Raw genomic sequence first — 13398 nt, 5'->3', positions numbered from 1 at the left:
AGTTTTTAAAAGCCTCAGGAATCTTTTGCAGGTGTTTAGAGTTACGTTGTTGATTCAGATGGTTAGGTTAATAGCTTGTTTAGAGAACCTTTTCATGATATGCTAATTTTTTTAAGACAGGCATTTGGGGTTTTCATGAGCTGTATGCCATAATCATCAGTATTAAAACAATTAAAGACCTGAAATATTTCAGTTGGTGTGCAATGAATCTGAAATATATGAAAGTTTCATTTTTATCATTACTTTATGGAAAATAATGACCTTTATCACAATATGCTAATTTTTTTAGAAGGACCTGTATAGCCAGGAATTTGCCCTTGCGTCAGGATCCTGTAAATGTTTGGATGTTTGACAGTGATCTTTGTTGAAAAATTCTTATTAAATCTCAACTAAAGTTTGTCAAACGGCACATGGTCCATGGTCAAGTGCTTCTCAGCAGTTGGGCCTAGTTTAGACTTAATGAGATTTCATCAACATTTGCTTTCTGTTTGCCTTTCTTCCATAAAGCTTTGTCTTGTGAAGAACTCTGGCAACAGTCATATTCTCAGTCTCTCCATGTCACTTGCTGAAGCTTGTAACACCTTCAGAGTGGTCACAGGGGTCTTGGTGGTCTCTCTTCTTGGCACAGTCACTCAATTTGTGAGGGTGGTCCACTCTTGGTAGATTTACATGTGCCCCATATTCCTTCCATTTCTTAATGATGGATTTAACAGAACTCCTGGTGATGTTTAGGGCCTTGGAAATCCTTTTTGTATTCACCACCTAACTTGGACTTGTCATGACTAATTTATGACAACAGTCAAAGCGCACACCATCCAGTGGGATAGATATATTTTACATGCACTGTAACTACCTGTGTTTGTTTGCCTCTGTCTGTCAGGTAAATATCTCATTAACCAGTGGATGGTTTTTAATGAAAATCTGTGTACATCTTTAACTATTAGTCAACACAGCTCCAGATTGCTGCCAGTGACCTTAGCAAACATAAAAATGGCTCGAACTTAGGCCAGTTTCCAATTTTTAGCTAATGTGTGATGTGGTAGTGGGTGAGAGTCGATAACAACACATTCTCCTCATGCCAATACATCTCTCAAGTCCTTGCAATATCACACAGGACTGCACATAGTGTCATCTACAAGGTTTTACCAAAACAGTTGTACCTCCATTCCTTCTCATCTTAAAATGTTAGTTTTTAACTCTGGTAAAGGTGGCGTGTCATATTCGCCCTTCAAGGAATGATTTAAATGTGATAAAGCTCGATTGTGAACTCCCTGCATGTTTTCAGTTCACTGTGGTTAACACAATGCATATGACTGCTCTGTTACAACACAGGAAATAGGAGTGAGTGACACAAACATTGCTGCTGAGGTCAGAGGTGAAGCAGGAGACACACATCGTCGTTTAAGATCTGACTGATAGAAACATCCTTCAGCAGTTCCTCATTACATTAGCAACCCAACTGGTGCTATTTGCAAAATATTATCTTGTATGTTTTTGATGCATTTTATTTATAGCAGTTGGAATGTGTGATCAAATTACAAACAGTATGCAACATTTTTCATTCAGAGCTCTTCTGGGACATTAACAGAACATTGTGTTTGTGGTTTTGGTGTAACTTCACACCTCCCTAACCAAAATGAGCTTCAGCACAAGTGGTGGTGTGATGAAATTGAAATCCGAGCTGAGACTTTGGATCTCAAACTCCCAACCACCACAAAATAAACAAAACTAAAGAGACTACATGTTTAAATATAGTAGTTTAATCACACACATATGCAATATACATATGCAAAATATAGATTTTAGTTCACTGGACAAACATCGACCGTCTAAATTCAATTTTAAATCAGTTCCATTTTAACAGGCATCGTCTTGTATGATAATGCAGCAATGCAACTAATTTTCAAAGTCAATATTTTAAACAGAAGCTGTCTGCTCTGGATCTTTAGTGTACAAACTAAATGCTGTCATAACAGCACTGGGCCAAAATTTCTTGCAGGAGTTCTATAGACCACCTACTGCTCTGATGGAAATAACGAGATAAAGCACATAGACCATAACTAGGACTAGAAAAATTGTGTATCCTGCGAAAATGCAGTGTGAATGCTTCTTGCTGAATAACTGCGCTGAAAAACAGCTGAAGTTGGCTAAAAACATGCTGAAATGTGGCTGAAATGGAAGAGGGAAAATAAGTTGCTGGTAGCAGAAGAAAGCAGAGAGAAGCCATATTTGCTAAATTAAGCTCTATTCACATGGGATTACTTTTACCAAGGGACCACATGTAATAAACTACTCCCCAACAGCTGCTTTTTATGTGGCGCATTTGCATGGGATAACCAAAGTCTGAGATTTAGCTGAAATTTACAGACATCTTCCGGATACGATGTTAACGCGCTGCGTATTTTAGAGCCGTCAACCCGGAGCCCGACCAGGATTCAGACTGGACCGGTCCATAATAATGTGCTTAATGTGCGGCCTGGGCCAATCTCGGGCTTTGATGCAGTTCTATTTTGTATAGGCTTCGCCCTTTAAGGCTGTCGCTGGTGGGTTTTATCCCGTCATGCAAAGCATCGCACTGAAAAATTTAGTCCACGCCCACCTGTTGTGTGGGCCCCACCCAGTCCGTATAAATTACGTTAAGAGCGGGTAATCGGCTCCCATTTTTCTTCAGCAAGCTAATAGCACTGTCAGAAGAACGAAGAAGGGAAGTTGTCCAGCTTGACCAGCACAACCTTTGTTAAGGCTGCCTGTGGTCCCGCCACGCCAACCTCCTGCCATCCCGGTGAGTGCTCCTCCCCAAAGAGAAGCAGACGAGCAGTCTTGTTTCAAGGTATGCGCCGAGGAATATTTCTCAGTGGCGGGTCACTACACGCTGGTTGACGCCATCTTTTATTTTTCCTTTTATCGCCAACTCTCGGGGCGAATCGGATGATTCCTCCGGTACAGGCGACGTCAGCAGCAGCCCCCGCTGCTCACTCCCTCCTGGAGAGCGTAGTGTCAGAACGAGGGGGGCTGAGCGAATGCTCACCCGCCCCCCTCGGACCTTTTTTGCATCGGTGACCACACCGCTCCCAGCCGTCGGTGCCTTCCTCTGGAGCTGCCCAGCATAATCCAGGAGGCGGCTGACATGAAGGGACTTTTTTCTGTCCCTCTCCTTCCCCCACCCAGATCGGATGATCTAGCGGGAAGGTTTTTTGGCTCCACCCCGGCTCGCCATCCTGATCCCATCTGGCCTCGTTTTCCCAGCAGTGACGTCCTACTGGAACAAGGCTGCAGCCGGTCCTGGTAGACTGAGAGCGCCGGTTTTCCACATCCGCGCCCATCACCACAGTGGAGGGGTTTTACCAAGCGGAAATTCCCTCGGTGCCCCCCCCCTCCCCCAACACCAACAGGCAGCGCCCTGGAACAACAGACCGCAGGGCTCACTGGGGAGAAGATTCAGGAATGATGCCTTGCGGGGGATGTGTGTGTGCATTGATGACAGGAGTTTTTGAAATAAAACACAAACATGATTCAAATATTTAAGTGTCTGATTCAGCCTGTCTGTCAGTTTGAATGATCTCACAGCGGCTTCTCCTCACACATCCTCCACACAAACGAGCCGGTGTCCTAAAACAGGTTTTTCAAAATCACTGCAGCTCAAAGATAAACACGAGACGCTCGCATGACACAGCAGTCGAAAGTGAATGTGGTCCACAGAACGAGTCCAGTGGAATAACTCGCTCTCAGCCTGAGCTGCACGCTTTTCACCGCAGCGGTGTCAAACGCGCGCTCCTACGACGCCAGCAGCCTTGACCCAAACAGCGCCGTGTTGATGAAGGTGCGCACACCTCTCCCCATCACATGCCGGCTTGCATCAGCATGAACGTGAGACCGCAGAACGAGTCCAGTGGGAAACCTCGCTCTCAGCAGGAGCTGCACGCTTCTCACCGCAGCGATGTCAAACGCGCGCTGGCAGCTTTCGCCCAAACAGCGCCGTGTTGATGAAGGCATGCACACCTCTCCTCAACACACGCCGGTTCACATCGACATGAATGTAAACCTGCAGCCTGAGCGCGGCACAGAAGCGTGGCACAGAAGAAAGCTCAGAGCCCTTTTGAGAAAGCCTCGCCTTGGGTCACGCGGAGCACACTTCCGCAACGCATGATGGCGGTCGAGGCTGTAAACTGGCTGACGTCCGTAAGAAACATGATGCACCACATAAACGTGTGCCCACTCCACGAACGTTACGCGGAGTGGCAGCGGACGTGCTCTCTAGACAGATGGATGAGCAGGCTGATCAGCAGCTCAACCCCCTCCATTTGGAGAAGTTTTAGAGACTGTTCTGTCATCACCAGACCAGGTCTCATCCCTAAACGCAGAAGTCCAGGAACTTCTGGTAAAAGAGGTAATTACCAGGGTTCCTGACCTTCCCACCTTCCCTCAGCGCACGTCAGCTCACATCAGCATGGATGTGAGCCCGCAGCCTGTGTGCGGCATGGGAACGCCGCGCACCCGCGGCAGTCCTAAACCGGCTCCGCATGCTTGGGGCGCGCGCACCTTTCTCTCAGCGCACGCCAGCTCACATCAGCACGGATGTGAGCCCGCAGCCTGAGTGAGGCACACATGACGGCGGTGATTGGCGTCCGTAAATAATGTGACGAAGCATAAATACGTGCCCGCTTCCCGAACATTACGAGGAGTGGCAGCGAGCGTGCACTCCAGATAGATGGATGAACCATTTTTATCAGCAGGGGACTCACGCTGCAGTACAGCTCAAACCCCCGTTCAGAGGAACTCCAAAGACGTTTTTCTGTCATCTCTAGAACAGATCTCGTCCCCCCTCACAGAAGCTCAGGAAATTCTGATTAAAAATGTAACTTCCAGGGTCCCAGAAGGAGAGGAAAACACAGGGTTCCACTCTCATCACTTCCTGGTCCCACACGGACCCGAAGGATGAGATTCATATTAGATTTGTCAATTTTGAACTGTGAGACAACATTTCCATTTAAAATGTGTCGAGCCGCTCTGCAGCCGCCACACAGAGCAGGGAGGAGAATTCTGCTTTATCTGGCTGGTCTGTTGATGCTGACCCGCTTTTCCAGACGGGTGGCAGCAGTGCAACTCACGTGAAACCGGCAGAGTAATAACAGCTGTTTCCATCAGCAGACTTACATCACACGTGTCAGACTTCACAGAGGCACATACATTTCTCGAGCTGTGGGGGCGCTGCGGCCACCCCACACAGCATCTAATATAAATGTTTTTGGAGTGTCAAGGGTTTTTAATGTGATTCAACACTTTGCCTCTGTGCTGCAGAATCATCATGTGTTGACTCACACAGATAGCAAGTGACTGCTGCATACATAACCGGCAGAGGGACTGTGCGCTCAGCCCAAATGTTACACATTGTGAGACAGATGCTGTGTTGGGCACACCAAAATCTGCTCTCCATCAGAGCAGTGTACATCCCCGGTGTTCTGAACAGGGGGCAGATGTGATGTCCAGAGACGGTCCGCGTCACGGGGACTGGACCCTCCATCCAGAGCTGATGGCTCAGATGTGGCAGAAATTTGGCAAAGTGGCTGTGGACCTGTTTGCAACATGAGAGAATGCGCAGTGTCAACTATGGTTCTCGCTGAGCCCGCGGGACGAACCACCGCTAGGGGTGGACGCGTTTGCTCACAGCCCATGGCCCAAAACGCTTCTTTACGCATTCCCCCCACTCCCTCTGATATTACGGTTTCTGAACCGAGTTCAGGAGGAGGGATTGACAACTCTCCTGGTGGCTCCCGAGCGCATGAATGCACCATGGTTCCCGGTTCTACGACACCTGTTATCAGGGCGACCGTGGAAACTGCCGTGTAGCGAGGACGCTCTCCTCCAGGCGGGAGGAGCGATCAGGAGTTACCCAGAAATAGGCCAGCACCTTTGGGTCTGGCCGCTGAGCGGATCCGCGATGGGTCTCTCTCAAGATGTAGTGCGTACTATCCAGGATTCACGTGCTGCATCTCCCACAGTGCTGTACACATCAAAGTGGACAGCTTTTCAGCACTGGTGTACAGAGAAAGGTGTAGAGGCCACTTCATGTCCACTAGGTGGCGTGCTATCCTTTCTGCAGCAGCTGATGGGTAGAAATCTGGCATTCGGCACGATTAAAACGTACGCTGCAGCCATCTCTTCCTGTCACTAAGGTTTCGGGGACAGAACAGCTTTTAATCATCCGCTGATGAAGCATTTTTTAAAAGGTGTACAGAGACGCAGGCCTGTTTCACGCCCACTTGCTCCAGTGGGATTTAACGTTGGTCCTGCGAGCCCTGATCAAAGCTCCATTTGAGCCACTGAATCAGGTTCCAATTAAATTCTTGTCTCTTAAAACAGCCCTGCTGTTGGCTTTAACATCCGCTAAGAGGTTAAGTGATTTATCTGCCCTCTCTGTCGCTCCGTCATGTCTCAGAATTCAGGCTGACGGCAGCTCAGCTGATGTGAGACCTAACCCAGCGTTCATGCCTAAAACATCACGAGCTCTTTTAAATGGAGAGCGATATTGCTGGAGGGTTTTTTCCCTCCCCCCCACAAATCAGAAGAAGAAACATCTTTCCATCTTGTCTGTCCTGTGCGGGCGTTGACGTGCTACATAGCACGCATGGCCGCAATGCGTCAAACTCAACATTTGTTTATGCATTATAGAGATGCATCTGCAGGTCGCCCGTTTTCCACCCAGCACCTGTCACACTGGCTGTGTGAGGCCATTTCTGAAGCCTACAGAGAATCAGATTTAGAGCCTCCTGATAACCTCAGGGCGCACTCGACCATGGGAATTTTAGTGAACTAAGCCTCAGGTCAAAGTCCTGGCCTTGAGAGCCTTCCTGGGACAAGAACTGTATTTCATTGATTTGAGTCCAGAAACACAAGATTAAGTTCATCCAGAGACTTTCTAAGTGTCCTGCACTGATCAATTGAAAGAACACTCTTTTTCTATTATCATTACTATTTTACAAATGTTTGATAATCAAAGTGTGTTTAGTTCAAACCATTTTTAAATGTTTAAGTGAACTACTCATTTTAATTCAACTGTGAAACAGTATTAGTGATTTTTAATCCTCATTCAAAGTAGAAATCAAATTGGAATGTGTTACGGAGTAATTCATGCATTTTCTGATCTTCTGTCTGAAATGAGCAAGTTGTGATGTCGGTCAAAGGTCGAAGACAAGTTGTTGGAACGAACCGTCATGTTTTTATATCCTCTCAGACATAAACAGAGAAGCTGGCACCTGTTTTTCCCCAACTCGTCTAAACATTTCTCTCGTCTGTCTCTAAAACATCTTCAGTCTGTACCAAAACATTCTTTCTGTTTTTCTGACTTTTAGTGACCTCTTACGTCACAAAAACACACCCCTGATTAGCTATTTCGACCAATCAGGGACTTCCCAAATGAACCGGAAATAGAACTCTTTAAATGTCGGCACTTCCTAGTTCAAACCAGAGTCGGGTTGCAGTTCGTTCAGTCGAGAGCAGTCGAGCCCGGTCGAGTTCGGTTCGGAGAGCAAACCGAACACAAGAAGTGCTGGGGAGAACAGAAGTCCAGACATGATCCGGAGTTCGTCCGAGTCTCGTGGGAATTATGCAATCTTCCACATCTGAGTGGAACTTCTGAAGGACTCCACTCATGTGAGTCCACTCGTGAGGTGAACTGTTGTTGATGAAGTACCGCCACCACTCCGGACGGTTCTCTGCCATCCTACGGAGACGCTGGACCGGTAGCGTTAACTGGAACTCCGTATCCGCTGATTCATCGTCAGAGAGGTAATGAGTCGAGTTTACTACCGAAGCGTACCGAGGAAAGCTGGGTTCGAATGGAGGGTGCCGTTCTGTTCAATACTTTCCCTCACACACCATCTCCCTCCCTCTAAACTTCATTTCCATCTTTAAACTCTTCTATCCTGCTAGCAAATCATTCCAGATATTTTCAGAAATGTCTGTTGTAATGTTTGAAATGGGGAAACCATGGCCGTATGGTTTCCTCCTTGTAAAACTTGCTAATTAATTATGTTGTTGTTGAAATCAATCTTGCCAAATTAATGTAAATGTTTGATGTTAAACTTTGATTCTGTTAATAAATGACCACATTCATTTGATGGGTCAAAGAAAATTAACGCCTCACGTTACATTTTATTAAATTCAATGCACGATATTATTCAGTCCAGAAAAATGAATGAATCCATTTAATTTATGAATATATCACAGTATATGTTCATCTACAGTATCGCATCTTCGACTGCTTAGCATAATGGTATGACAATGCAGGATATTTGCACTGTGGCCACGTGGTCAACACCCTGCTCATTTATTCACTTTTAGCTACGTGATGTGTCGGCTCGTTCCATGACACATTCTGTCCTTAGTGTTTTAACAGAATTAATATTGTTGTTTCATGGAACCTCGTTTAAACTCACATCTGACTGCATACATGTACAGTGTGAGATGCTATCAGTCACAAGTTGTGACTGTTGTTCCGGTTCTATTGTCACTAATCAGTTCATGACTATTGTTACCATTCAGTTCATTTGATTAATAATCAGTTCACTTGTTATTATTAATCTGTTCATATTGATTAGCTGTGAATCTGTTTGGTTCATGGCCTTTTTTCAGCATCTTCCTTTCCCCATTGGAAGCTTTCCAGGGTGCTCATGCACTCAGAACGCATAGCTACACAGCACGCGTCTGTGCATGTTACGCATAATTACGCGTTGCGTAATTATGCGTAACATGCAACGTTTTATGACTCCTACGGCCCAAATAAAACTAAATAAGAATAACACAATTTTATATCGTACAATCTACATGTTGAGGAGGAAGCAGGTGCGACCGGTTGGTTGAAAGAGGTAAAACAAGTTGCGTTAACTCAGATGGACAACCTGTCACTGGCCGCATGTGTCCACCGACCCGCCGGTTGAAATGGACTTGCGACTTGTCCAGGGTGTACCCCGCCTCTCGCACAGTGATGGCTGGCTGGACATGGGCACTTCAGCCGCCACTGCCCTAAAAGGAAGAAGTGGGTAAATATAATGGATGGATTGATGGATCGATTGATCGATGGATCGATGAGCTGACCGGCTGCACGTGTCTCCACACCTGCTGTCATCTGCGGTGCAGGAAGTAGCAGCATCTACAAACGCAGAAGCGAGCAACGCATTCAATTGAAATAGCCTTGTTCAATTTTTTTCCAATTGATTTTCCTTAGAAAACAAAAGCAAAAAACAAAAAAAAATGCCTAATTATGTATAAGATCCTGCCCATTTTTGTCCAAATCACAGAGATGCCTATTCGCATTGGATTATTATTATCACAAGACCTCTGAGTTCAGCTAAATATAGTAGGTAATTTGCGGTGGAATTTTTACTTTACAAATTACTGACCTGGCCGATTCGCACAAGATTAACAACACAGACAATCTCCGTAATTATTACAAATAGCATGTGGTCCCTAGGTAAAACTAATCCCATGCGAATAGGGCTTTAGTTTTAAATAATCAGAAATGAGCACAGAAAGTAAAAAAAAATTATCTAAAAAAGCTGAAATTTGCTATTAAAAAAATAGATGAAACGGCAGAAAGAAGCTTGAACTACCACAAGGAAGTGGGAAGAGCTGAAATTAACTTTAAAAAAAAAGTGGAATTAACTGAAAAGGCCATAACAACAAACTGAAATTAGCATAAAGAAGTTAATTAGATTGAAAGTAGCAGAAATTACCGTTAAATGCTTTAATTTATCTGAAAACAGATTAAATTAGCTAAAAATGCTAACAAGCTAGCTGAAAGGGTAGAATAAGCTTAAATTCCCAGAAGAAAGCAAAGAGAGCATGTCTTCCCAAATAAGTTGAAAGAAGCATAAATGAGCACAAAACCGTGGAAATTATCTGTAAAATGCTGAAGTTGGCAAAAAAAACCTGCTGAAAAGTAGCTGAAACCGCAGAAAGAAGCAGAACTTACAAGAAGGAAGTGGAGAGAGCGCAGTTTTGCTGAATTAGGCTGAAAAAGTTTAATCGAGTGCAAAAAAAATCTGGAATTAGCTGAAAAAGCTTAAAATTAGCATAAAAATGGCTCAATAGTAGCCGAAATAAAGTAGAAGCTGAAGCTTGAAGAAATAAGCTAAAAATAGTGAAAAGAAGTTTGATGAAACACAAAAATGTTGTTGTTGGCAGAATAAAGCTGAAAGGAGCACAAAACAGCTGAAAAGAAACAGCTGAAATTAGCTAAAAGTAGTTGAAAAAATGTTTACATTTGCTCAAGGAAACTGAAAAAAAAACTGAAGCAGAACAAAATGTGAAAGGAGCAGTAAAAGTTTGTGAACAAATCTAAAGATGTGAAGGATGTAAAATGAGTTCAATTCATTTTCTATGAGGAAAAAAAAAATGACACAAAATGCTAAATATTTCAAAAAGCCAAAGTTGCACCAAAACCAAACATCATAGCAGGACCGTCCTGAAAGAGCTGAACTTTTTGATATATGATTTGTCAAAATAGCTTGAAAACTGTGGAACGAGAATCGCTCTGGAAAAACGTACAGAAGAAAAATGGATCTAAATAGTGTGAATGCTTCATAAGCATTCACACTATTAACATTTATTTTTTACACATTGGTACATCCAAGACTGTCAGTGAAATTCTAAAATGGAAACACCCATCAATTTCTTTCATTCCTCATAATACCTGGAAGATGGGGGTGTCTGGGTTTCTCTCCTGGATCTGTTGCCTTTTCCACTCAACTCTGAATAAGAGATAGAAGATAGAGATGGTGTCCTTTAGGCCCTGTTTGCATCGGATGACGTCACCTCTACTACTTAGAAAATAAGTAAATTCAATCAGCATGTGAATGGTCTTTGCAGAACCTTGGTGATGTAATCAGGCAGGTATTAAGAAGTAGTGAGCTCCTCATTACACAGTAGGTCTACAATGGTTTTGAGTATACTCAAAACGTCCATAGCAAGGTTGTGGTGGTTTATTTTTGTGGATGCGTATTGAAATTCTGGATGAAATGCAGTGGCAGCATATTTGTGTTGTGCCAATTGGCATCAGCATGGCTTAGTCATCCAGAAATGTGAAGCAGGACTGGCCTCATGCAAAGACTATGACTGTGATCGTGACAAAGTCATGGAAATATCCAAGGGAGAGCGTTGTGCCAGGGTCATATAAAACAAGGTGGTGAAAGAGCATCTCAGGGGAGTGGAAAATAGCAGGAAAGAAACAATGTAGCAAGTACCTAATATGTATCAGCATCATGATTACCTTCACAATGCAGAAAAATGTTCAAATTTGACCCAATCCAGCCACGTTGTAAAGGTTGTGGTAAGCGTAGTGGGATCACTATTTGATTGTAGTCTTAGCAAGCATTAACACCACAAATTAAAAGATTGATTCAAAACAACTTTGATTAGAGGAGATCTTTAAAAAAAAAATCTGAACATTTCTGATGTATTTATTAATGTGTTGACAATTAAAGTTCATCGTGTTATGTTAGAAATAATCTAGCTGGTTAAATTATCACTTGAAATGCAGATCAAAAAGAAACGTTGCAGAGGTATTCTGCATATTTAACTGGGTTTCTATCCATTATCTTCCACTTATTCCGAAGTCGGGTCACGGGGGCAGCAGCTTGAGCAGGGAGGCCCCAGACATCTCTTTCCACATCCACCTCTTCTAGCTCTTCTGGGAGGACTCCAAGGCATTCCCAGGCCAACCGAGAGGCATACTGTCTCCAGCATGTCCTGGGTCTCCTCCCAGTCAGACATGCTCGAACCACCTCCCTGGGGAGGCGCCCAGATGCCCAAACCGTCTCAATTGGCTCCTCTCAATGTGGAGAAGCAGTGGTTCGACTCTGAGTCTTTCCTGAATAACTGAACTTCTCACCTTATTTCTAAGGAAGAGTCCAGCTACCCTGCGGAGGAAACTCATTTCAACCACCTATATCCCCATTCTCATTCTTTCTGTTACTACCCAGAGCTCGTGACTGTAGGTGAGGGTAGGAACGTAGACTAACCGGTAAATGGAGAGCTTTATCTTACAGCTCAGCTCCCTTTTAACCACAAAGGACTGGTACAGAGTCCGCAATACTGCAGACGCTACACCAATCCATCTGTCAATCTCACGCTCCATTCTTCCCTCACTAGTGAACAAAACCCCGAGATACTTGAACTCCTCCACTTGAGGCAGAACCTCACCCTTGACCTGAAGAGAGCAATCCACCATTTTCCTATTGAGGACTATGGTCTCAGATTTGGAGGTGCATTTGGGTTCCTACATGATTGTAATTTCTGGTTTTCAAAGTTCTGTCTTTCAGGTTTGACAAATAGATTGTAAATCACAGTTAGGTCAGAGGGTTTAGTACATTTCTTTTGCAAATATATTTTTAGTGAAGTGATAATGTTTTATATGCTTTATGACCTAGGCAAATTATTCCATGATTATTTTTCTTTTTGTTTTAAAGTCCTCCTTTTTGCGCTGTCGCTCTTTGAGGGCATGGTTTGTGGTGACGTAACACTCTGCTGTCATTAGGGCCTCTGTTGTTTCAGAGCAAAAAGAAGGCACACATTGTGCTCATAAACTTTCATTTGTTCTGTCTGGGGTCAAACGGTGAAGTCTCTTTTTGTTTCGACTTCCTCGAAATGGTGTTGAAGGGACCAAAAAAAGAGGTTGTTGGCTTACTTTTGAAACCACGTGTGGTTTTCAGGGTCAAAGATCAATTATAGAGCCTGTAGAGTCTATCCAAGAACAACAGTTTAATTGTGTTAGCTTCAAGCTAAAGCAAAATTAACATAAAATCTTAACTTTAATTTGTGCAGTGGCATATTCACAAGCATACACACGAATAAACACGCTATGACATAGGCTCATGTATAAGTTAAACATTTGCAAATTTGACACTAGGACACTGGAAGCTACCGGTAAATAGAAAAGAACTTGTGGTTGTGAACATTTTCCTACAGACGCATCAAATGAGACCAGCTGTGAAGTCAGTGGATTTCAGGTTAAATGTTCATTTAAGTGGATCAGTAGTAATAGTTGTAACAAAAAACAAACAAAAAAACCCCAAAAATAATAATAATAACAACAAAACCTTTTTTTTTCTCTTCTTCTTCTTTCGGCTGCTCCCTGTGTTAGGGGTCGCCACAGCGAACTAAGTCGCACGAAGACTTGGCAGTTGTTTTTTTTTTACGCTGGATGTCCTTCCTGACACAACCACAGATCACCGAGCTACCACAGCCCTCTGTGTGGAGCAGAGAGCTGCTATCTAGGACACCCGGAGGGGCAGATGTGGGGGTTAAAGGCCTTGCTCAAGGGCCCAGAGTGGGACGAATGAGGGTGGGGGCAGGTGTGGGTGCTTCACCTACTCCACCCACATTTTTGATGTTGTCGGTACA

The 13398-nt window shown here is 44.0% G+C and overlaps 1 protein-coding gene across 1 annotated transcript in view; it reads left to right on the top strand.

Annotated features, from left to right (window-relative positions):
- LOC119412161 (inositol 1,4,5-trisphosphate receptor type 1) overlaps positions 1-11878 on the top strand; it is a 125434-nt gene extending 113556 nt beyond the window's left edge. The window contains exon 47 of the mRNA XM_037679138.1: positions 11762-11878. Within this exon, the coding sequence (XP_037535066.1) occupies positions 11762-11878 (117 nt within the window). The remainder of the gene's footprint in view (positions 1-11761) is intronic.
- Positions 11879-13398: the final 1520 nt, after the last annotated feature.

The sequence above is a fragment of the Nematolebias whitei genome, chromosome 7, assembly GCF_014905685.2.
Source record: "Nematolebias whitei isolate Nwh7 chromosome 7, NemWhi1, whole genome shotgun sequence".
Taxonomy (NCBI): Eukaryota; Metazoa; Chordata; class Actinopteri; order Cyprinodontiformes; family Rivulidae; genus Nematolebias; species Nematolebias whitei.
This window is presented reverse-complemented; position numbering and strand designations above follow the sequence as displayed.